Here is a 22116-nt window from a genome sequence, read left to right on the forward strand (position 1 = left end):
CTTAAAAAGTAACTCTTTGTTACCTATGTACAAATTTAAAAAAATGTATCAAGAGAAGTAAAATTGATTGACTTAACAATGGCACTAAAACCACTGAAACTTGTAGCATTTTGTGTGCTTTCACACACTTCTGTGTAGGGAGTTTAAAATGTCCCCAAAGTGTCTCAGATAAGTTTTAAAATACCACAAAAATCTCTTCTATAGTCATTCCAGGTAGGGAAGGGGGGAAAAAAAAGTACCAAACCAGGGTGGGGAAGGGGAAGCAAAAAATCTCACAAATTCACGATGAATAGATAAGTGACATTCATGTGTTCTTTAAATACTTATGGAATGCTATGAAGGTAAGTGTGGAACACTATTCTGAAACCAATCTCATTTAAAAAGGTACAGTATTCCCATTTTAATTCTAGAATTAAAAGCACTTATCCACATAATGTGCGTTTCAGCAAGGTTGGCATCTACTTGGTTATATACTTGCCAGTGTCACCTTAAAGCCTCGTTAAAGATTTATGGCACACCTGAGCTGTGCAGTCCAGAACTAACAATACCACAGGTAGCTGTTCATCTTCATTTCTCACAGGGTCTACTTGAGCTGTCCAAATGTCACCTTCACCGACCGCAGTATTCCCTAGTTTCTTTGCCAAAAGATCTCCAAGGTCTAACATGTTTGGGGCTTGTTTGGTTAAGCAAACAGGTTCCACTGGCATCCTAACATACATTCTACACCTTCAAGAGGGGTGTGCGTGCAGCTTCTCTAAGTCACCTGACCTTTCAGGAGACCCTGGAACATCCACTGGAGCCAGGACACTCTGGGCAGATGGTCTGAGGCCACGTTACAGTGAATTTTCTACAGCAGTGGTTCTCACATTCTAGTGAGCATTGGAAACCCACAGAAGGGGGTTGAAACAGATGCCACCACAGAGGTTTGAGGCAGGGCTTGGCAATCTGCTTTTATTTTTCTGGTGCTAGAGTTGAACTCAGGGCCTCACACATGCTAAGCAAGTGTTCTACCCCTGAGCTACACCCCAGCCTTTTTAAAAATTTGAGGCAGGATATTGCTAAGGTGTCTAGGCTAGACTTGAATTTGTGATCTTCCTGCCTTAGCCTCCTGAGTAGCTGGGACACCAGGTATGTGCCACCACACCTGGCTTCCAAGTGTGCACTTCTAAGAGGCAAGCTGATGCTGTTGGACTGGGGAGCATGCTTGGAATGGTGACCATCGAGGCCTTGACCTACACAATTCCCAGCAGCAGGAAGCCCTCCTCTAGCCTCAAGAGAGGCTGCATGGACATTTGCCACAACCCATGAGATTGAGGTCAGGTATGTCTGGGCATGGCTTAGAAGGTCCTGCACCTCCTCAATGGGGTGAAAATGTGCTGCACTTGACTCTTTGTGCTGTCCCTGCTCACCCGGTGACCAGTGACTGCATTTTATAAGAGGAACAACGGCAGCCTCCTCTCAGGGATTCATGAGGTTTAAGATAAATCTGCAAAAAAGCACCACCTAACACAGAGCATCGTGCAGGGGTTTGTTGGAGGACCATGTCTTTCACAGCAGGAAAATCTCAGGTGAGTTTATAACTTCTGCGACTGCTGCATCTTTACAGAAGCACATTCTTGCAGCTAATGAAGAGAAAGGTGCCTAAAGAATGCAGGAAACTGCAGCAAGAGAAAATATGGATTTCTAATTTAAAACATCTAATTTCTGAAAAAAGATCAACCCACAATCAAAGTAGTTGATTATGCTGGCTTTTAGATAGTGTTTAAATATGGTGATCTTTGAACACATTTTCTCCTCGATTCACTCCACCATTTTAATGCTGGTTAAATTTATCATCAAAAAATGAGAACAAATAATTCTTCCATTAAAATACATATGAATTACACCTAAAAAATTTAGCTGAGATAATGCCAATCATATAGACTACATAGTGGGGAAATTTAAAATGCAACCTATTTAAAAAGGACATATAATTTTGGTTCATAGAAGCACTTGGAGAATAAACAAAGAATATATGTACGTGCACACACACACACACACACACACACACGCACACACACGTGTTCACTTGTGTATTAGTTGTTGTCCAGTGTTTAGCTGTTGGCCAATAATTGCCTCTCCTAATTAAAAAATGAACTTATAATAATTCATACATATCCACGATGAGAGTACAGTCAAGCAAACATCTTGTTGCCAAGTCTTGGCTTCCACATGGGAGAGGCAGAATGGTCCCCAGGCTCATACATGATTCACTTTAGGTGTGCTCTGGATGGCTCTGGAGACAGGACAGCATCTCTGAGATGGGTCTGCCTTCGTAGCAGATCTGATACACTGCAGTAAACAGTGGAAACCTGGGTGGGAGCAAATGGGAAAAGACAAGGTCAGGCCATCTGGTTTATCTCCTAGAACAGATCCATTTTTCTGTGTTGCTCAACAGTACAGTGAAGTACTGTATGCTACTTTGAAAACCACAGGGACCACTTTCTGCAGTCCTTTATTATTTGGTTTGCAGAGTGCAGAGCCTCTGTTCTGCAGTGCACTTGCCGGACCCTGGGACCACCTAGACCACCCTCTGCCTGGTAAGCCGGCAGCACACGGTCACACAAGTCGCATGGTTGGTTAACCCCCCTGGCACATGGTGGTTCATTTACAGAAAGAGTTGTGGCTCAGCATCACGGCCAAGTTTGGGGATGAATCCAAGTTTCTGTCACTGTTTTAAAAGATTGGAGAATGAATTTTTAATGGCAAGGAGATATTGCCCTCCCTTCTCTTAAAAAGGATCATCTGTCAATGACAATGAGGCAGCCTCAACATCACCATAAATAACCCAGGTCAGGAGCACTCCTGCAAGGGTCCAAGTTAGGGCTCATAGTTAGCAAAGTTAGATCTCATGCTGGAAGCCTGATTTATTCTGCCTTTTCTTCCACACAGAAGTGAAAGTATGAAATGGATGAAATGGATAAGGGTACAAAGGGGTGGGCTAATAATCCATCGCAAGAAAGGGGAATGAATATCCCAGAGTACAGCTGGCTCAGAAAGTTTTTTTGGGAGGGGCAGAAATTACTAGAGATATAATTTCAATAAGGCTTTTTAACACACACACACACACACACACACACACACACACACACACGCAAAATGAGCTTGACAAAAATCAATACAGCCACAAAGGCCACTCCGAAATTATCTGAGTAGAATCCTTTAATGACAATTTAAGAAAAAACAGTCCTAGGACATCATGTAACTTTATGAGAGTCCATCGTAGGAGGTTTTTAAGGTAAGGACTCCTCAGCCTGTACACTCTGGGCAAGTTTTACACAGCCTCTGACACGGTTTCCCCACCTGTGAAATGCGGCTGGGCACGTGGGCCGGTGTATCAGACGCCTTCCATATCAAGTGTATGTAAGGACCTTGGTAAGTTGGCTGGGCACGTGGGCCGGTGTATCAGACGCCTTCCATATCAAGTGTATGTAAGGACCTTGGTACTTACATACCAAGTGGGTGTGTGCAACGACAGCTTCAAAACACAGCCACAGGATGGGCTTGGCTCACGGACGGGCCTAAGCTCCCTGTGCAGAGAGCTGAGACCACTTTGTTCATTGCTGTACCCTCAGTGCCTGGCATAGTACCCAGCAAGGGGCAGGTCCTCAGCGAGTATTGGTTGAATAATTCTTGTGAATTCAACATAGAGCCTAGAAATTTCAGCTCTCCCACTTTTGTGCTTCCATGACTTAGTTGCCCTGTTCCTAAGATGAGAACAAAGTGTATGTCCCCAAAGCAGCATGGCACGTGCTAATTGGCTACCTAAAACCATTCCCAACCCACCTAGAATTATCCAAGCAACTAGTTCTTGCTGAGGATTCTGGGGAAGATATTTCTCTCCCTGAGAGGCACTGGAGGAGAAACTGCTACCCCGACTGTTCTCGCTCTTCCCAAGTGCAGCTGTGTGAGTGTCACACTTGGAGCTGCTGCTGCCACCTTGAGGTTCCAGGGGAGGCACAAGGATCACACAGATTCTCATCCACAGTCACGGAGCCAATGTCACCGAGTTCACCTCCATGCTCCCTCCACAGCTGCAAGTGCTTCCAGCTTTTAAAACCAGCATTTCCAAAATGTGTTCTGTAGAAGCAACGTTAATGAGCTGTGGAGGGTGTGTGGGAGGGGGATTTCTAGTCAAGAAACTCACTCACTCCTCCCAGCCAACCCATGCACAGGAAATGCTATGACTCCCCATTCTACAGTGGAGGAAGCTGAGGCATGGTCTCTGACTCGAAGCCAACACTCAGCCATAAACTACACTTCATTTAAATGTTATTTTTCATAGCATAAAATGCTACAAGACCAATTAGGTTTGTTTGGGAAATTCTCTAAATAAAGTTAGAGGACAAATGATAACACCTCATAGAAAAGAGGTGACATATGCCAAGCAGTCAGCCGTCCCACCAAGGCTTCAGGCCCAGTGTGTGTGGGGGGGTATAGGCTGTGAATAAGGCCCAGCCCCCAGGAGCCTGCAACACTGCCAGGGGCTACACCAAATCCTCCCCGCCAAGTTCACAGGCTGAAGTCTTCACCCAAGGGCCCTGGGATGGGCTGTCTGGACACCAGGCCTTTCAAGAGGCACTCAAGTGACAAAGAAGGCACTGCGGCACTCTTATGAGAGGACGGCCAGGGATACCAGATGATGTGAAGACACAGGAAGAAGACAGCCACCTACAAGCCAAGGAGAGAGCCCTCTGAAGACATGGACCCTGCCAACATCTTGGTCTCAGACCTTCAGGCTCCATGACTGGGAGAAAATACATTTCTCTTGTTCAAGCCACCGAGCCTGTAATGCTGCATTATGAGACAGCTGTAGTAAGTGAACACAAACACCTTATGTTCAGATGCGCTTACACACATGCACACACACAAAGGCTGCTACAGCAAACTTTATAATAGCAGAAAACCCTGAACAGCTTTAATGTATATTGAGAGGAGACTGTCTTAGTAAACTAGTTTCTCCATCCAGTGGAGTAATCCACAGCCATAAAGTAAGAGATCTCTGTGTGCAGATATGTCTGAGCTTCAGAACAAAACCCAGGGGGAAGAAAAGCAAGAGACAGAGTAGTTCACAGAGCCCCTGCCCACCATATAAACAAAAGGCCACGGGGAAAGGTACCCTAGAAACTGGGAAACTCCCACATCCACGGCGGACATCAAGACTTGCTTTATACTGCATGCATTTCTGCACATTCTAGCTTCCCCCTCCAAAGCTGAAGACTAAAAGTAAAATAATACATTTATATAAATGAGTACACAGCACACAAATGTCTATACTGTCTCAACTCAGGGTTGGCAAGCCACAGCCTCAGAGCCGCTTCTGGCCTGTCCCCTGTTTTTGTGTCACCTGTGTGCCAGGAATGAGATTTACATTTTTAATGGGCTGTAAAAGAAAAAAGGAGGAGGAAAAGAAGTGATGAGGCCTGTGTGTGAACTGCAAGGAGTAAAGTACTCGCGTCTGGTTCTTTTCAGAACACATCTGCTGTGCACAGGTCCACATGGTGAGTTCCCAGCAGGCACAGTTCCCTGTGGTGGGAGGACATGAAGAAGGCTTCTGGGTGGAGAGGGAAGGCTGCCAGTGAGGGCGCTGGGCTTGAGAAGTGAATCAAGAGGGGCACCCAGACAGACATACCCTGAAGACCCTTAGAGAGCTGGGCAGGGAGTAGCCACAGGCCGCTGCCCAAACACCAACCTGCAGGCTTGTATTTCATTCTGGAAGAGCCAGAGGCCTCCAAGTTGGAATGCTATGGTAGAAGAGATCATGGTGGTCATTTTCCCACAATTTTTAATTTGTAGACAAGCCCACTGGGGCACAGAATAGCTAAAAACATGACTTGCTCAAGACCACGTGGCTCTTATACCACAAGGTAGGCCTGAATGCTCCCCCTCTGCTCACTTCTTCTACAGCCCAGAAGAAGAAGAGGGTAGGGGATGAAAACATTAAGGTGAGAGCAGCACAGAGGGTGACTGCCAGAAGAACCTGGCCTCTGCCCATGCAGATCAGGAGGCAAGAGGGGCTGGAAAGGGTGGCCCTGGCATTGCCCCTCCAACCCTGAAGAAGGTGCTGCCACCTTGAGCCCAGCCTCACGCCATTCAGCACAGGTGCACCTGGCTCAATTTTTAGTCAGAAGAACTGAAAGGATATGACTGGGAGGTGTGTGCTCGGAGTAGCTTTACCTTACATCAGGCAGCCATCACCTGCAGCATCCCACACCCAGTGCCGTTCCTGCAGGGCTAATGACAATTACAGACCAGTGCCCGCCAACCTGCCCGTCCACAGAATCCTGACAAAGGCACCACTAGGTAGCACACAGAGGCCGCTTGAAAATTCTGCTTGGGAGACTCTTGCCATCACCAAACACCCAAGGATTTAAAACTAAAAAATTTCCGGAGCAGGTATGGCAGCACATGCCTGTAATTTCCAGCTACTTGGGAGGCTAAAGAAAAAGAACCACAAGTTCAAGCCCCAGCACACATTGTACTTAATCAATAAATAAAATAAAAATCCTGATAAATGCTCAATGGTTCTTAAGGTAGCCCTACCACATACCCACACGGTAGTGTCCACTAGGCAGGAAGGAAAACCACGCATGGCAAAGATGCCTGCCTTAGTCACAATTTAAGATCCTTTCCATCCTCTGGTAGCTTGTTTATGAAACTCTACCTCCCCTGGCTGGTTTTAAAAGCCATTTCAGAAAAATACAGTACAAATTAGTGGGAAGATTAATGCTCCACCCATTTGAAATTTTCCATGGGGAACTCTGTGGCTGCTAAATTTGACTGGGTAAGAGGATGAAGGGAGCTCGGTGCAGGGTGAGGTGGAGGTGCAGGGTGAGAACCGGTAGACAGTTGGACTGAGCAAGAGTGAAGGAGATGCCCCCAGGGACATCACCTGAAAACCATCTCCTGGCTTAAGAGAAGTATACACTCTAGATCAAGTCCCAAGTAGCAGCATCAATAGAGCTTCCCAGCACACTGCAATCCCAGACAGAGAAACTTCCTTCTCCCAAGGAGTACTAGGGGGAGGTCAGGAGATGCAGTACCATAGTTTGGATATGAAGTGCCCCAAAGGCCTCTGTGCTAAAGGGGCGGTCACCAGCTGTGATGGAAGCTTTAAGAGGAGGGGCCTAGCGAGAGGCAGCTAAGTCACTGGGGGTGTGCCCTTGAAAAGGATATGAATCCTGGCCCCTTCCTATCTCTCTTTTCCTCCCAGTCTCCATGAGGCGAACAGTCTCCTCTGCCGTATGTTCTATCCAAGATGTACATCGCTGCCAAAGTCCCAAAGTGATAGTGCTAAGTGATCATGGACTGAAACTTCTGACACCTTAAGCCAAAGTAAACAATTCCTTCTTATGTTGATTTATCTTAAGTATGTGTTACCTTGACAGAAAGCTGGCCAAAATGGTATGCTGTGCAAGGCTGAATAAGGTGGTGCTGGCATCACAGTCCTGGGGAGGAGCTTAGTAACTCAGCAGGATGAAGGGTTGTGTGAGGCAGGGCCAGACAGTGGCCTCGGGAGGTTAGGTGGCTTGTGGTGCTGCAGGGCTTACTCCTCAATCAGGTGGTCAATCAGCTGACCAGCCCACCTTACCCAGGCCTGGCCCAGAAGGGAAGAAGAAGACAAACCCAGCTGGCCAGTCATCCACACAACACAGAGATGGCAAGGCTGACACCCAGCCTTCTCCTCTGGACAGCAGAATTCTGGGACAGCTTGTCTTTCCTTGTTTTCTGAATTGTCTGATATTTTATTCACATAGCTTTATCTTTTTATTTTAAAAAAAGTAGTTATTTTTTAAAAATTTAAACTTATGGCATGTAGCTCTTCCTGAACGTCCTACAGGACAAACTAGAATCTTTATTATACTTTGATAATCCTTATAGATCTTCTCACTGAAGTTGAGGCTTATACATAGCTTTATCTTTTTATTTTAAAAAAAGTAGTTATTTTTTAAAAATTTAAACTTATGGCATATAGCTCTTCCTGAACGTCCTACAGGACAAACTAGAATCTTTATACTTTGATAATCCTTATAGATCTTCTCACTGAAGTTGAGGCTTGTACTGGGTAAACACCTGTATTTGGGGTAGGTAGGTATTTCCCACCACAGACATTCACATCACAGAGAAGACTCAAGTAAACGAGTAAAGTTCTAGGTCCATCTGTCAAACAGTGGCTCTCCTCTGCTGGGAGCTGCCGTCACAGATGATGGCGGGGAGTGGGCTTACTTGTCAGTGAGTCCCTTCTGTTTGAGGATGCGGTATACTTCCGCAGAAGTCTGAGGTCCTTGGAGCTTCTGCCCATTTAGCATCTCCTTCTCCAGCTCTTCAATGGTCTTAAAAGCAAAGTATAAGAACAATCCAGAGTAAAGAGAAGAGAACCATTTATTTCTAGAGGAAATACGGGGAGGAGGGCTTCAATCCCTGCTGTAATCCAAAGAAAGATAACGACATACAAAGACCAGAGGAGTCCCTTGAAAGCACTCAGGTGAGCAAAGAACAGGGACAACACTGACCTTTGAGGGGAGGAGACAGAGGGATGGGAGTGTGGGGAGCTACCTTTCCCGTTCTGGCGAATGCCTCTGCCACCCTGCGGTTCCGCCCTCCGTAGCAGGTGGTGATCAGGTCAGCCACCCCGCAGCTCTCCAGGAAGGTGGCTGTGGACACCTGGCCCTTGCAGAAGAGCCTGGCGAAAGAGATCATCTCCATGAGGCCCAGGCGGATAACGGCAGCTTTGGTGTTGTCTCCGCAGCGGAGGCCATCACAGAAGCCGGCTCCCACGGCGACAATGTTCTGCACAGGAGACAGTAAAGCCCGGGACGTCGTTATGACACCCTGTGGGTGAGGATGCGGGGTGGGGTGTGCATGGAGGACATGGGCTCTACCTTAAGGGGCCCAGCCCTGGCTCTCCTGTATCAGGGCAGAAGACAAAAGGGACAGGCCTTGTATGCTCCCATTTACAGAACAAAGGGGTACAGGCGCATCAGCCAGAGACTCACAATGGCTGATAACAGTCTTGGGTGAAACACAGTTTGGACAGACTACTTTGTCTTTGGGTTGTTTTATTAAAACTGAATGCACTCATACAGAAAGTATACAAAATGTACTGCTTGATAAATTTTCGCAGTATTCTGAACATACACACAGGGCCAGCTCCCTGACCCCCAAATACAGTGCAACCTGTGCCCCAGAAAGTTTGCCAGGGGCGGGGGAGAGGATTTAGCTCAGTGGTTCGGCTGCCTACTTTGCACGTGTAAGGTCCCCAGTTTGATCCCCGGGACCCCTTTCAGACACCTCCCCCACCAAAGGCCACCAGTGTCTTCACCTCTCACAGCACAGACCAGTGTTACTTGTCTTTAAACTTTCTACGTGTGAAACTGTTCAACAGGCCATCTTTTGTGTCTAGCTTCTTTGTCTCCATTTACATCAGGGTTGTGAGGTGCATTCACATTTTTACAGATAGCACATTCACTCGAATTGCTGCACAGTATTCCACAGGCTGGCTAGAGTGTGATTTATTCATCCCCTCTTCTGCCAGTTGGCACGAAGTGTTTTGTGCCATAATAAACACCCTGGTCCACTCTGGGGACTCATGCAGTTCTCGAGTGTGGCTCAGGAATTGAAATGCTGGTCTGAGTATGCGCAGCTCAGGGTTCAGCTTTTTGTTTGATTTAATAATCTCTAAGTGAATATTTATGAAGTACTCACTCTGCATGGCCTCCGCTGGGCACAGGCAAATTAGACACAGAGCCTGTGCCTTCAGGAGCTGACACATGATCTGAGGGACCACAGACTGCTTTTGTATGCACTGTTTCATGGGAACCCAATCACACCCACTCATTTCCATACGTGGGCGATGCTACTGAGCTATCACAGGTAAGTACAGTTACCCTAGAGTCCATGCAGCCCACAAAGCCTAGAACATTTTCTACCTGGCCCTCATGGGAAGAAAACGTCTACCTGTCCCCCCTGCCCCTGGAAAAATAAAATGTGCACAAATATAATACTATAATAATTCCACAGAGGGTACTGGAAAGTTGAAATTTCACTTCTACATGTGTGTGCCCAGCATGGGACTAGGCCCTGGGAAGCTGCTGGAACACAGGAAGAGGGGGTCCCCTGGGAAAGGTGCAGACAGAACGAGACAGAGCTTGTCCTCAAGGACTGTCAATCTGGCTGAGAAAAGACAACAATGCACACCACAGGACACAAGGGAGAGGGCACGGCCAGCAAGGCCGAGCTTCATCCCAGAGCAGGGAAGGCTTCGAGGATTCGAGGAGGAGGTGGCGGCCTGTGAGCTGGGTCTTGAGCGTATGTAAAAGCCAGACTACCACACAGGACAAGGAATGTGCTCCCGGCCACACAGGTGGCACTCACATAGCACTCCCGTGGAGCCCAGGTTCCCAGTCCCTTCCATTTCACCCGCTGCTCCACTAAAACACTCAGTGCCAGCAAAAACACAAGTATTTTGACTCCGTGCAACCACGTTGGCATTCTGCAGTGTTACCTGGTGACTCTAACAGGGATTTGTGCCTAGGAATATCTTAAAACATGAAGCAAGTTGGGAACAAATGGGCAATAAGTGAAAATAAGTGCATTTTTTCCTCAGGAAAAAAAAAATCCCAGCTTATTACCAAAATATAAATTCTCAAAACATCAGAACTATAAAATCTGAAGGATGAGTAAAAAGTGGGATGAACTGAAGAGTGAAAACATCTCCTCTGGTATACAGTTTTTCCTTTTCTTTTGTTTTTTGGTCTTGCTATATAGTCCAGGCTAGCCTTGAACTCTCTACATAGCCCAGGCTATCCTCAAACTTGAGATTCTCCTGAATCAGCCTCCTGAATGCTAGAATTACAGGCATGAGCTTGGCTCTCCTGCAGCTTTGATGCACTGTGATGAAGCCAGCCCTGCGAAGGCCAGGTTCACCATGAGAAGCAGATCTGGTCAGGCAGGCACAGAACAAAGAAGGCTAGAAAAGAGAAAGTGAGAACGGAAAGGCCCAAAGTGGGTTGTGTGCTCTGCCTAGGGACACAGTCAGCTGGCTGTGTTCCTCTCATTGTCAGTGGAAAAGAGAAAAGCAGAAAAATTCTGTAAATGATCAGAAAGCTGACAGGAACTCATGCAGGTTTTGGACAAATTCATGCTACTTCTTTGTCTCAGATCATGGATGGCGAACCTTTTAGAGCTTTCAATGATACAAACAGCCTGCTGTGGCACGTGTGCCGCAGCTGTTCTGGCCCATCTCTCAGGAAGGGTATGAGTTCCAGCCAACGAAAGCAGTAGCTTCCAAGCTAATCACTCTCCCCTGACGTGCTGGGGGCAGGGGGCAATCCCTGCCTCTGTATCTGCAAAGGCTCCCCAACCCTTCCACCACAAAGGCAATGTAGAGTGTAGGTCTCGCCCACCCCCAGAAGCATCATCCCAAACTACCTGACACACGCACAGTGACAGCAGAGGTGGCAACTCCTGGGTTAGTGCACTTTTTTAAGGCAGGGTCTCAATATGCTGTTCATGACCCTCCTGCCTCAGCCCCTAGATTGCTGGGATTACAGGTGAGCACCATCGCCTGGATTCTCAGTGCATTCTTCATGTCTGACAGCACCGTGTTAGGAGGGGAAGCAGTGTGAAAGGAGCCCTCGGAAACACTGGCATGCTGTGGTTCGGCAGCTCTGCTCTGGAGGGCCGAACTGCCAGATCAGGAAGGAACCCGGAACTTCAGGATGGTGTCACACAGAGACTAAGAGCTGGATCAGCCAGGCCAGACACCCCTGCTAGCACCATAGCCAGACTCCAGCAACCACAGGAGCCACAGGGGATGCACTGCATTGACACCCAGACGGCCTCACTGCTGTGTGACCCTGGCCAGTCAGTCTCTTCTCTGGGCCATCTTTGCTTCAGATGTAAAATTTAGGGCTTTGACAAGATTTCAAAATCTTTCTGGGAGTAACATTTCTCTAGGGAAGCTGGTACATTATATCCTGGCCTGGGACTACAGAGGGTGCGATAGTATGGGACAACAGGGTGAATCCTGGAGATGGGGGGAGCTCTAACTGTAGGAGCTCTGAGGTCAGTTAAGGAGAGAATGGTTCTATTAAAGTAGCCATGGCAATGGCTTCACGGAGGCTCACTGGCCAAGTGGTGAGGCTGCTGGACCTGCTCTCTGATACTTCTGCATTGTGTCCTGTGTCCCCATCAAATCACAGTGTGACCCTTTAGTTATCTCACAGCCAGGCCCAGGAATTGTCTAGAGGTTGACTGAGTGAATAGGGACTTCAGCTCAGCTCTGGCTCCTGCATAAGGAGAGGGCCACTAAGTGCTTACAGCAAGCTGCACTGGGCCAGCTGCACACTCAGTAATGCTCAGGATGTGCTGAAATGTGCACCTGTCCTCCTATTTCTGGGCTGGCACAACCCTGGCTTGCTGAAAACTCTGCCCCATAAGAGCTGGAGCCAAAAAGAACATGCCCCGAGGGCCTGGCCCACGTTGCTCCTTTGTGCTTTGTGCCTGATGCTTTCACAAGGTGGGAAACTTGTGCTCCTCCTCCTGGGTTCAGAGAGGCCTAGCCATGCCAGCCACTACAGTTCCACCTCTGCCCCCCCGTAGAGGCTGGGAGGTAAAAAAAAGGGGGGGCAGCTAGGCAGTAGAGATGACACCAGGGAGAAAGAATAAGAATGGCAATGGCTAACCTTCCTGAACTGCTCTAAATGCTTCTTCACACATTAGCAAGTCATTCAAGCTTCACAAGTGCACAAGGCACACATGTGCACGTGCATAGTGAGAGAAGGAGACGTACCACACCCCACCGTGCTGCCGAGGGCCAGGGAGGCAGAGCCACAGAGGCGGCTGCTTCAAGTCCAGTTAAAATCCTAACAGGAAGCACTGGCCCACCAACCACAAGATCTGATGGGAAACACTCTGGCCGTGCAGCAGCCCAGCAGGGCACTATGGGCACAAACTGTTTTCATCACAGCATTCAGACAAGCATGCAGGCGAGGAGGCAGGGTAGGCAGTGAAGGTGCCTGGGGACCTCTCAGCCCCTGCGTGACCCTTCACTGCGAGGCACATGGATCTGGACCACCACCGGAGAGCAGGGGAACCATGTCAAAGCAAACTCCCTTCTCAGAGGTCTCTGGACCCCCACCCAGTTTAATCGCCTTGTGGTGGATCCTGAAATCTTTATTCTCTCCCTCCACCACTTATCACCGTCAAAAGAAAAATAAGCACACACAGCCAGTCAGAGTGTGTTTGAATAGCGTTCGAGCAGATGTCCTCTGAGATCACTGGGCTATGAAAGTTATCATTATCCACTGCGCATTTAAATCTGCTTTAAACTCTTTGCAGCTAAAAATACCGTGAATTTCAGAAGACAGACGTGCTTAAGCCCTTCCTTATTTCCTTGGTTAGGGCAACGCTCAGGCAATCACCCACCACCAAGTGCAGACTGTGCAGTTCTGAACTGGGGCACAGTGCACAGGACTCAGTTCCTCTTTCTCTCCTACCATCCCATGAGAATAACAGAACAGCACAGGATCAGCCCATGCTTCTTCCTGCACTACCACCTGGGGAGGATTTCCCCGCTGGCACCCGGGCAGGATCCACTGCTTTCTGCCAGTCTAGCAGACTCTCCCCGGGGCCAGCTCCTAATGCACTTGGCCTCCGAGGACACACTATCTGTGAGCATGGGGTACCTGGGGCAACACACCACCCTGTTTGCAGAGGCTCGGCAGAGGTGCCAAGGGGGGTCAAAGTCAAGCCCACATTTGGCCCACTGAGCTGGGCACACTGACAGGAAGCTGTCTTAGCTTGGAAAGTAAAAAACAAGTTTCTGCTCTATCCACAGTCACCACTAGTCACTTGTGGCCATTGAGCCTTTCTCACAGATGCCTGACTCAGAAACTGAATTTTTAATTTTTAAAACTTAATGAGAGGCAATGACACTGAGGCATGAGGACAGTGTGCTGCTACGGAGACCTGGGTGCAGTGGACCCCATGAACTGTTTTATGACAAGAAGGAAATCCAGAGATGCAAAGACACTCACAGATGATTCACATGCAGATCAAAACAGGGAACATGTGAGCTCCTCATGTGCCTGGGGGTCGGCTGTGCGGCTGCAGGCTCCTGGCTCTGGCTCTGGGCTGAATGGCACTTACCTTCTGGATGAGGGGCGCTAGGCATGGGCATCAACCCTGCTGAGCTGGGTGCAGACTTGGGCTAAGACACAAAGGGAGACCTGCTTTCGGAGATGTGGAGCACATCTTGAACTCACAGCAGTCCTCCTGCCTTAGCCTCCCGAGTACTGGGATGACAGGAGTGTGCTGTGATACCTGGTTTGAAAGCATTCTTTTTTAGACAACTTCATATAAACTGTAATCAGGTAAACTGAATCTATTTAAAGTAAATAATACAATGGCTTTTGACAGTAATATATTGTCAAAAGACAAAGTTACACAACCTTCCAAAGTTACAGCACCTTCCAAACAAGCTCCCTTGGTGTGTGCCTAGCATTTCTGCAGTGCAGTCTCCATAATGCTAATAAAAGGCTCAACCCTGGGCTGAGATGGAGCTAAGTGATGGACACTTGCCAAGCTGGGTTTGATCACTAGTCCAGCAAAGTTAAAAAAAAGTCTAACACCCAGGCCAAGCATTTCTACTGCGTTTTGCCTTGTTTTCTGTTCCACCTGTGGAACCTGAGATGCTCTCCACTGTACCTGGAGAAAGCAGCTGATGGCCACCCAGGCCACTCTAGCTGCCTCCACGGGTAACACGGAAATAAACAAACCCCAACACACAAAGTTCTACCACTGCTTGACTTCCAGGCCTCCCCCCATTCTGCCAAAGGGGGCTGAACAAATACCAGGTCAGAGGCCAGGCCAGGGGTCCACATTCACTAACGACGGCCCTGTGCAGCACTGCAAGGTGGGGAGCAGTGAGAAAGAGGTCAGAGTGGAGCAGGAGGAGCACCACGGGCACCAAGGCAAGGAGACACCAGCCGCACGTGCAGGCCCTGCTGCTCAGCCGTGGCTGCTTCCATCAAACAGCGCTGGTCACACAATTGTGAGCTGTGTCATCCAGCCCAGCACTTGCTCTGGAAGTTTCCTATGCTGAAATGTTGCTTCCTCAGCTGACAAAACAATATTTTAGAAAAGTTCTAAAAGTATTTTCTTCACTAAAAAATGAAAGGTTATGAAAGCAGCTCATTTTGCTCTAAAAACAATAAACAAATCATTTTCTGTGGATAAACTTTTTTACTTAATTTGAATGTAAACATCAATCACTGTATCTAGCTAGTGGCCACACGGTGGACTACACAGGCCCTGTTCTCGCTCTCACACCAAGGCCCTACAGACTAATCACAAGGCTGGCATTCAGAATCTCAAAAGCCATTTAAACCTATAGCTAAATTTGTGTAACTTTGTCTTTTGACAATATATTACTGTCAAAAGCCATTGTATTATTTACTTTAAATAGATTCAGTTTACCTGATTACAGTTTATATGAAGTTGTCTAAAAAAGAATGCTTTCAAACCAGGTATCACAGCACACTCCTGTTATCCCAGTACTTGGGAGGCTGAGGCAGGAGGACTGCTGTGAGTTCAAGGCCAGCCTGGGCTACATGTGGAGTTCAAGGTCAATTTGGAATACACTGAGAGACTTAAAACAAAACAAAAAATACATTTCTAACTGCTTAAAAGAGCTAGCTCTTTAACAGCAAAGAGATGAAAGGAATTCTTAAGGCAGTAAAAAGTACTGGTACAAAATGATTACACATAATATTCCTCTGGATTTTTTTTTAATCCTTCCAGGCAGCTGTTTTCTTTTTCTCTTAGTAAGTCACATGCCTTCATGCTTTTGAGTATAAAAAGATTTTGAACTTCTTTTATTGGCTAGTATGGAGAAGATCACTAAAAACTGTTAATGTGAAAAGTAAAACATACTGAGCTACTTGAACAGTGAGGCCTGGGTCTTGTTTTTTAGAGGAAACACACGCATATGTCATGTTCTCAGAAGGGTAGAAGCATACGCAGCTGACAGGAGCAGAGGTCACGGCTATAGGTGGGTCAGTGATTCTTCATTCTCTTCTCTGTACTTTTCTGTTGTATGGAACACAATGACTATGACTACTTTGGTAATTAGGTAAATCCGACAAAACTATTATTTATGTCATGAAAGAAACACTGGGCCATTTGTCTTCGCTTTGGCAGCCTCTGCCAAGGGAGGACTTCCTCTCGTTCGTGGTGTCTGGATACAAACCAGAAAAGTCAAGCTGTGCACCAAGAAGCACCTGAGATTCTTAAACTGCTGACGCCACTCCAGCGGTGCCAATACTTGCTGCTCACAAGGCATTCACACTTTGGCGCTCGCTCTTCTTAGCTGTACGATACAGTGGCTGCATCACCAGACACCAGAAAGTCCCCAAACAGGAGGTGGGGACCTCAACTTAGCCCGCCTGCTGGGTAGGTTGTAGGTTTGCTACTTCCATCACAGAAAATCATTTTCAAGCCACTTCAGTGACAGACAAAATAGTTTATCAGGCAAAACTGCAAAAGTACACACCCCGAGAGAATAGAATGTAGGCCCTGGAGAGAACGGAGCACTACGGTCTGAAGCTGGGTATATTGTTTATGTGGTCCCTGGTGTCTTCAGGGTGGATGATAATCCTACTGTCGGGTTACCCCCGGCAGGCTCTGTCATAATGCGAAATGCGTGCATGTGTGCGCGTTCTGTGGTACATGATTGAGCCAAGAACCTTTGCACTGAGCTACAGCCCCGGTCTGTTTTTATTTGGAGGCAGGCTCTCATTAAATTGCCCAGGCTGGGCTCAAATTTGCCTCCTCCTGCCTCAGTCTGCTGGAGTGCAGGGACTACGGGCTCACTGCTGCTGCCTCCTAAGACTGCTGCTTCCCTGAGCATGGAGGTCTGCAGGAAGAAGTGTGATTTTCAGGTGCACAATTCACAAGCCTACTGTGCCTTAAGTCCCTTAAGAATTTTTTGGCAGAGGATGGGGGATGGGGTGTTCCTGAAAGGGAAAAAGGCTCGAGTAACTTTGTGTCTAGAAATTGCAGTTTTCTTAAAAAAAAAAAAAAGTTTAACCTTATAATTACGATTTTCCTTGGCTCCTTTCTACCTATCTTTACGTTTTTCTAGCCTACCTCAGTTGGTCTTTATGATGGTTACACTGGCTTCTCAGTTAAAAAAAAAAATCCCAGCTCTGATGCCTTCATATAGAGGACAGTGAAAGAGGGAGACCAGTAAGTGGCCCGCCAGCTCCATTCTGCCTACACCCGCAAATCACTCTGTCACAGGAGCGGCACAAATCCACTCACAGGCTTCCTGCCAGGAAAAATGAAAAGGCATTTGAAGTTCAAACATAAGGCCAGGGTGGGCTCCTATCAACAGATGCTTTTCCTGAACCTGAGATCTAGAAACTCACCCAGCACCCTTTGTTCTGGGCAAGATTTCATAGCTTCTCTGAACCCCCAAAACATCCAGTCACTTAAAAAACAGCTTTGGAGTGGTTGGCCAGGGCTGAGCAATTAGGCATTCGCAATGCCCGCTGCTGTCAAGCGGTCATTAGTTTAATGGAGAACTATTAAAAACACATAAAAATCTCAACCTACAAAAATAAACAAAGCTGCCAAAGCTGGCATCTTAAGTGTAACAGGGCCTGCGCAGAAGCTGAAGAATATCCCTCTAATGTCCCTCTATTCACACATTTAGAATACCTGTGCTGCCTGCCAGGGAGTCCTGGCCTTTAACTCGCTTTTGTTCTGAAGTGCTCATTGTGTATCAAGACCACACGCAATATTAATTCTGGAAAGTGGTTTTGGATCCTGACTAGAAAAAAAAGATGTACAATTTATGAAAACCAGGGGGAAGGCATTCTTCAGACCCTGGTGTTCTGCGCATTCTCTCAACCTTGGCAATATTCACTTGACACAGGCAAGTGAAAGCCACACTGTCAGATTCTCCCTTAGGTGCTCTCCTATTCCTCAAAAGTGCTTTTTGCTATAGAAGAGATGACTCAAAAGTGAATCAAATGAGGGATTCATATTGAGAACTCTACTTTTTCCTTTTCTTTTCTCGGTAGACGTCAGCTACAGCAACTCTGGCTCCCAGGGGAGAAGGGCCAGGTAGGTGCTGCAGCCCAGCTGCTTGATGGCTGTTTTCCACAGTGAGGACAGAGACTGTGTCCACAGCTTTCAAAGGCACGAGTAACAGCCAGGTGTGGTGGTGCAGGCCTGTCGTCCCAGCACTCAGGAGGCTGAGGCAAGAAGGTTGCCAAGAGTTTGAGGCTACACACTGAGTTCAAGGCTAACCTGAACTGCACAGTGAGATCCTGTCTCAAAAAAAACCAAACCTCCAGATGTGGTAGCACATGCCTGTAGTCCCAGCACTGAAGAGGCTGAGGCAGGAGGATCACTGAGAGGTCAAGGCCAGCTTGGCATACACATGGAAACACTGCCTCAAAAACAAAAACGAAAAAACAAAGGCAGGGTGGGTGAGTCAGGAACACAGAGGCAGACAGTTATTGCTTTACCTTTTATTATTACTTAAAAATTAGAGCAGGGCACAGTTTTGATTGAGCTCCCCACAGATAAGATCAAACCAAAGCAGTCACTCATGGTAAGTATAACTTAATCACACTAAACATCTAAGGAAGCGGAGATCCTGAACCAGGACAGGCTTTCGTGAAAACAGGAGATTTCATTCTTCCTAAACCTTACAGAAAGTAACTTGACGCTCACCAATCAGCTTTTTCCTCTTTGTTTCCTTGCTGTCACATTACAAATCCCAGTGCCTTCTGGGAGCACTCGTTCTGTTCTGAAGAAGGCAGGCTGCCCACTCATGCATTGGGAGTATCTGCCACCTAGAACTAGAATTACTGGTCCTAGAACTACAGCCGATCACTCAAGACTGCATCTTTATCCTGCCCTTTTCCCTCTGGAGTGTAAAGATTAACTATTTATTCTTAGGAAAACCTCTTGTCAGCAGCAGACTATTTTTTCCCTGAAAAAGAACCACCAACCAAACCACCAAACCAGGAGAACAACAGAATTCAGAGGGAGCAAATTCCTTTCTCAGGACAACACACCTATAAAAGAGGTGAGTGAATGGAAACATTTGCTTTTGGATAAAACCCCAGGAACACCAAATACCAAAGGTGCCACCTACCCAAAGCACAAAACATCACATTCTCATAAAAAGAACTTGAAAAAATCATACCCTCCAAATTTTAAGACCCAATCCAAAAGTGGGCATCTGAAATGAACAGACATTTCTCAGATGAAGAATTAGAAACGGCAAATAAATATATGAAAAAATGTTCAACCTCACTGGTCATTCATGAAGTGCAAATTAAAACAACACTGAGATTCCAACTCACTCCAGAAAGAATAGCTGCTATCAAGAAATCAATGGGGCTAGGGATTTAGCTCAGTGGTTCTGGCGCCTGCCTCCCAAGCACAAGGACTTGAGTTTGATCCCCGGTACCAAAAAAAAAAAAAAAAAAAAAAAAAAAAAAAAGAAAGAAATCAGTGAATAACAAACGCTTGTGGGGTTGTGGGAGAAAAAGGAAGCCTTCTCCACTGTTGGTAAGGATGTAGACTGGTACAACCATCATAGAAATCAGTGTGGAGATTTCTCAAAAAAACTAAAATTAGAGGTTCTATTATTTGACTCAGCTATTCCTCTTCTTGGTATCTTCCTGAAAGAATTAAAACATCAGACCACAGCAATATATACACTCATGTTTTAGCAGCACAGTGTGTAATAGCTAAATCTTGGAAATAGCCCTAATGCCTGTCAATTGATGAGTGGATAAAGAAAATGTGTTTTTTAAAAATATACAATGGAGTACTATTCTGCATTAAGAAGGATGAGCTTCAGACATTTATAGCTAAATGGATGGACCTTGACATACTCTTAAGTGAAATAAATCAGACACACATGTTTAAATACTGCCTTGTTTCTCTGGTGTGAGAAACCGAAAGTGGAAATGGACTAAAATGTAAAATAAATATTGGGAAACAGAAAATGGTAAGAAGGCTGGGCATGGTGGCCCAGCACTCGAGAGGCTGAGGCAGGAGGATCGCTGTGAGTTTGAGACCAGTTTGGGTTACATAGTGAGTTCCAGGTCAGTCTCAACTACATAGTGAGACCCTGTCTCAAAAGCCAAAAAAAAAAAAAAGAAAAAGAAAATGTTCAAATGGGAAGGGGAACATGGGAGGAGATGGGGAGAAAGGAAGGAAAAAAGGTGAAAATAGAGGGCTGAGGATTTAGCTCAGCGGTTCGGTGGACTGCCTTGCGAGTGCAAGGACCGGAGTTCAATCCCCAGTACCAAAAAAAAAAAAGGTGAAAATGGAAATAAAGCTTTTGTACACAGGGAAGGGAAGGGGTGCTAAGGAAGGGAGGAAATGGGATAAAATAAAATAAAAAACAAACAAAGACTTTACAATTCTCCCAGAGTTACAAACAAAAGCAAACTATAAATAAGAAAGGAACTCAACACCCAGGAAAGACAAAACAGGAAGTTACAAACAAGGTTCTCAGTTCACTATTCTTCCCCAAAGCCAGTGTGGAACACAAGGCCATTCTTCAGGACTGGACTCAGCAGTGCCGACCGTGGCCTGGCGTGACTCCCTCCTCAGGTCAGAGTAACAAGGTTGACTTTACCTTAAGAGCACCACAGAGTTCAACGGTGTCTGCATCATCAACCACAGTAATTCGAAAATTGGGAGTCTGCAGAAGTTCTTTGAAGAGAAGGCCATTCTCCATGACTTTGCTGCCTGTTGAAAGGTTATGAAACAAACAAATTAGTAATGGTCTCTCATCTTAATGATCATACCTAACAGCCCTTAAAAACAGCAACTTTCCTCTTATTACAAAAGTGAATGTGTTTATTGCAAAAAAGTTAGAGCCTACCTAGGAGCAGAAATAGAAAATTAAGCTATCCCATAAATTTATCAGATGATTTTTATAATTTGACATACATACTGAGTTTACTGAATAAATATAATTTTTGAATATAGTTTATTGATGAATAAAGTGGTGGCATGGCTGTAATCCCAGCATTCTGGGAGGCTCAGGTAGGAAGATCACATATTCAAGCCCAGCTTGGGCAATTTAGTGATTTAGTGAAACGGTCTCTTAAAAAAAAAAATATATATAGACATATATACACACACATACACACATATACATATATATGTATATAAAGGGACATAACACATGTGTGCATCTTATAATCTACTTTCTGTTTTCCTACTTTTGCAAGATGGAAATGCAGTCAAAAGTACCTGTTTTTGCTATTGCTATAGTCCCCTTCTTGGGAGACAGTGCCTGGAATGTGCTGAATGCTCAGTGGTTTTCATTTATTTATTATTTTTAAATTTTTTCTTTGTTTTGGAGACCTCTGACTGAAAAGCAAACAGAAACAAAAGTAAAAGCTTATACAGGAAGCCTGACATAAAATCTGCTCAGGCTGGTGGGGTGCAGGTGGGCCTAACCAAACCCACTCTCCCGGCCAGGCTTTCAAGTCAGGACTGTAAGATTCACCAGCCTAGTGCTGCTCCAGAGCCACCGGCTCCACACAGGAATGGCAGGAAGCACACTGAGGACTCCAGCATTGGGCCCTGCCTGCCCCCAGGTAGAAGAGCAGCTATCCGCGAGCTTGGCTGCACTTTACAATCCTTGGGGCATCTTTACAAACACCAGCACCCAGCCCACATCTCAGTCCCATTAAATCACAGTCTCTGGAATAGAGCAGGCATCAGTAGTTTTTCAGGCTCCCCAGTGGCAGGCTTGATCTGGCCACGACCTGGTTAATAAATATGTTAATTCCAAGCTACAGTTTTAGCAGATATAAAACACTGCAGCCCTCAGCACACTGCTCCTTCAGGTGGCTAAAGACCAGACTCAGTCTGTGCCAGTTCTGCCTGGATACAGGCTGTGCCTCCTCGGGCAGACAAAACACATAACAGGATTTTGTAGAAAAGAGATAAGGATACAAAGTACAGCACAACAGCTTCCCTGCACCAAGTTACCTGATAACATCCATACACCTGCTTCTATCACTG

The 22116-nt window shown here is 46.4% G+C and overlaps 1 protein-coding gene across 1 annotated transcript in view; it reads right to left on the reverse strand.

The window, feature by feature from the left end:
- Nucleotides 1-711: 711 nt before the first annotated feature.
- Gpd1l (glycerol-3-phosphate dehydrogenase 1 like) overlaps nucleotides 712-22116 on the reverse strand; it is a 39451-nt gene continuing 18046 nt past the window's right edge. The window contains exons 4-7 of the mRNA XM_033756946.1: nucleotides 20714-20826; nucleotides 8596-8829; nucleotides 8266-8372; nucleotides 712-2351 (exon numbers count right to left, since the gene is read on the reverse strand). Coding sequence (XP_033612837.1) covers nucleotides 2255-2351; nucleotides 8266-8372; nucleotides 8596-8829; nucleotides 20714-20826 — 551 coding nt within the window. The 3' untranslated portion in view covers nucleotides 712-2254. The remainder of the gene's footprint in view (nucleotides 2352-8265; nucleotides 8373-8595; nucleotides 8830-20713; nucleotides 20827-22116) is intronic.

Source organism: Fukomys damarensis, unplaced genomic scaffold, assembly GCF_012274545.1.
Source record: "Fukomys damarensis isolate Sample0158 unplaced genomic scaffold, DMR_v1.0_HiC HiC_scaffold_28, whole genome shotgun sequence".
NCBI classification, from domain to species: Eukaryota; Metazoa; Chordata; class Mammalia; order Rodentia; family Bathyergidae; genus Fukomys; species Fukomys damarensis.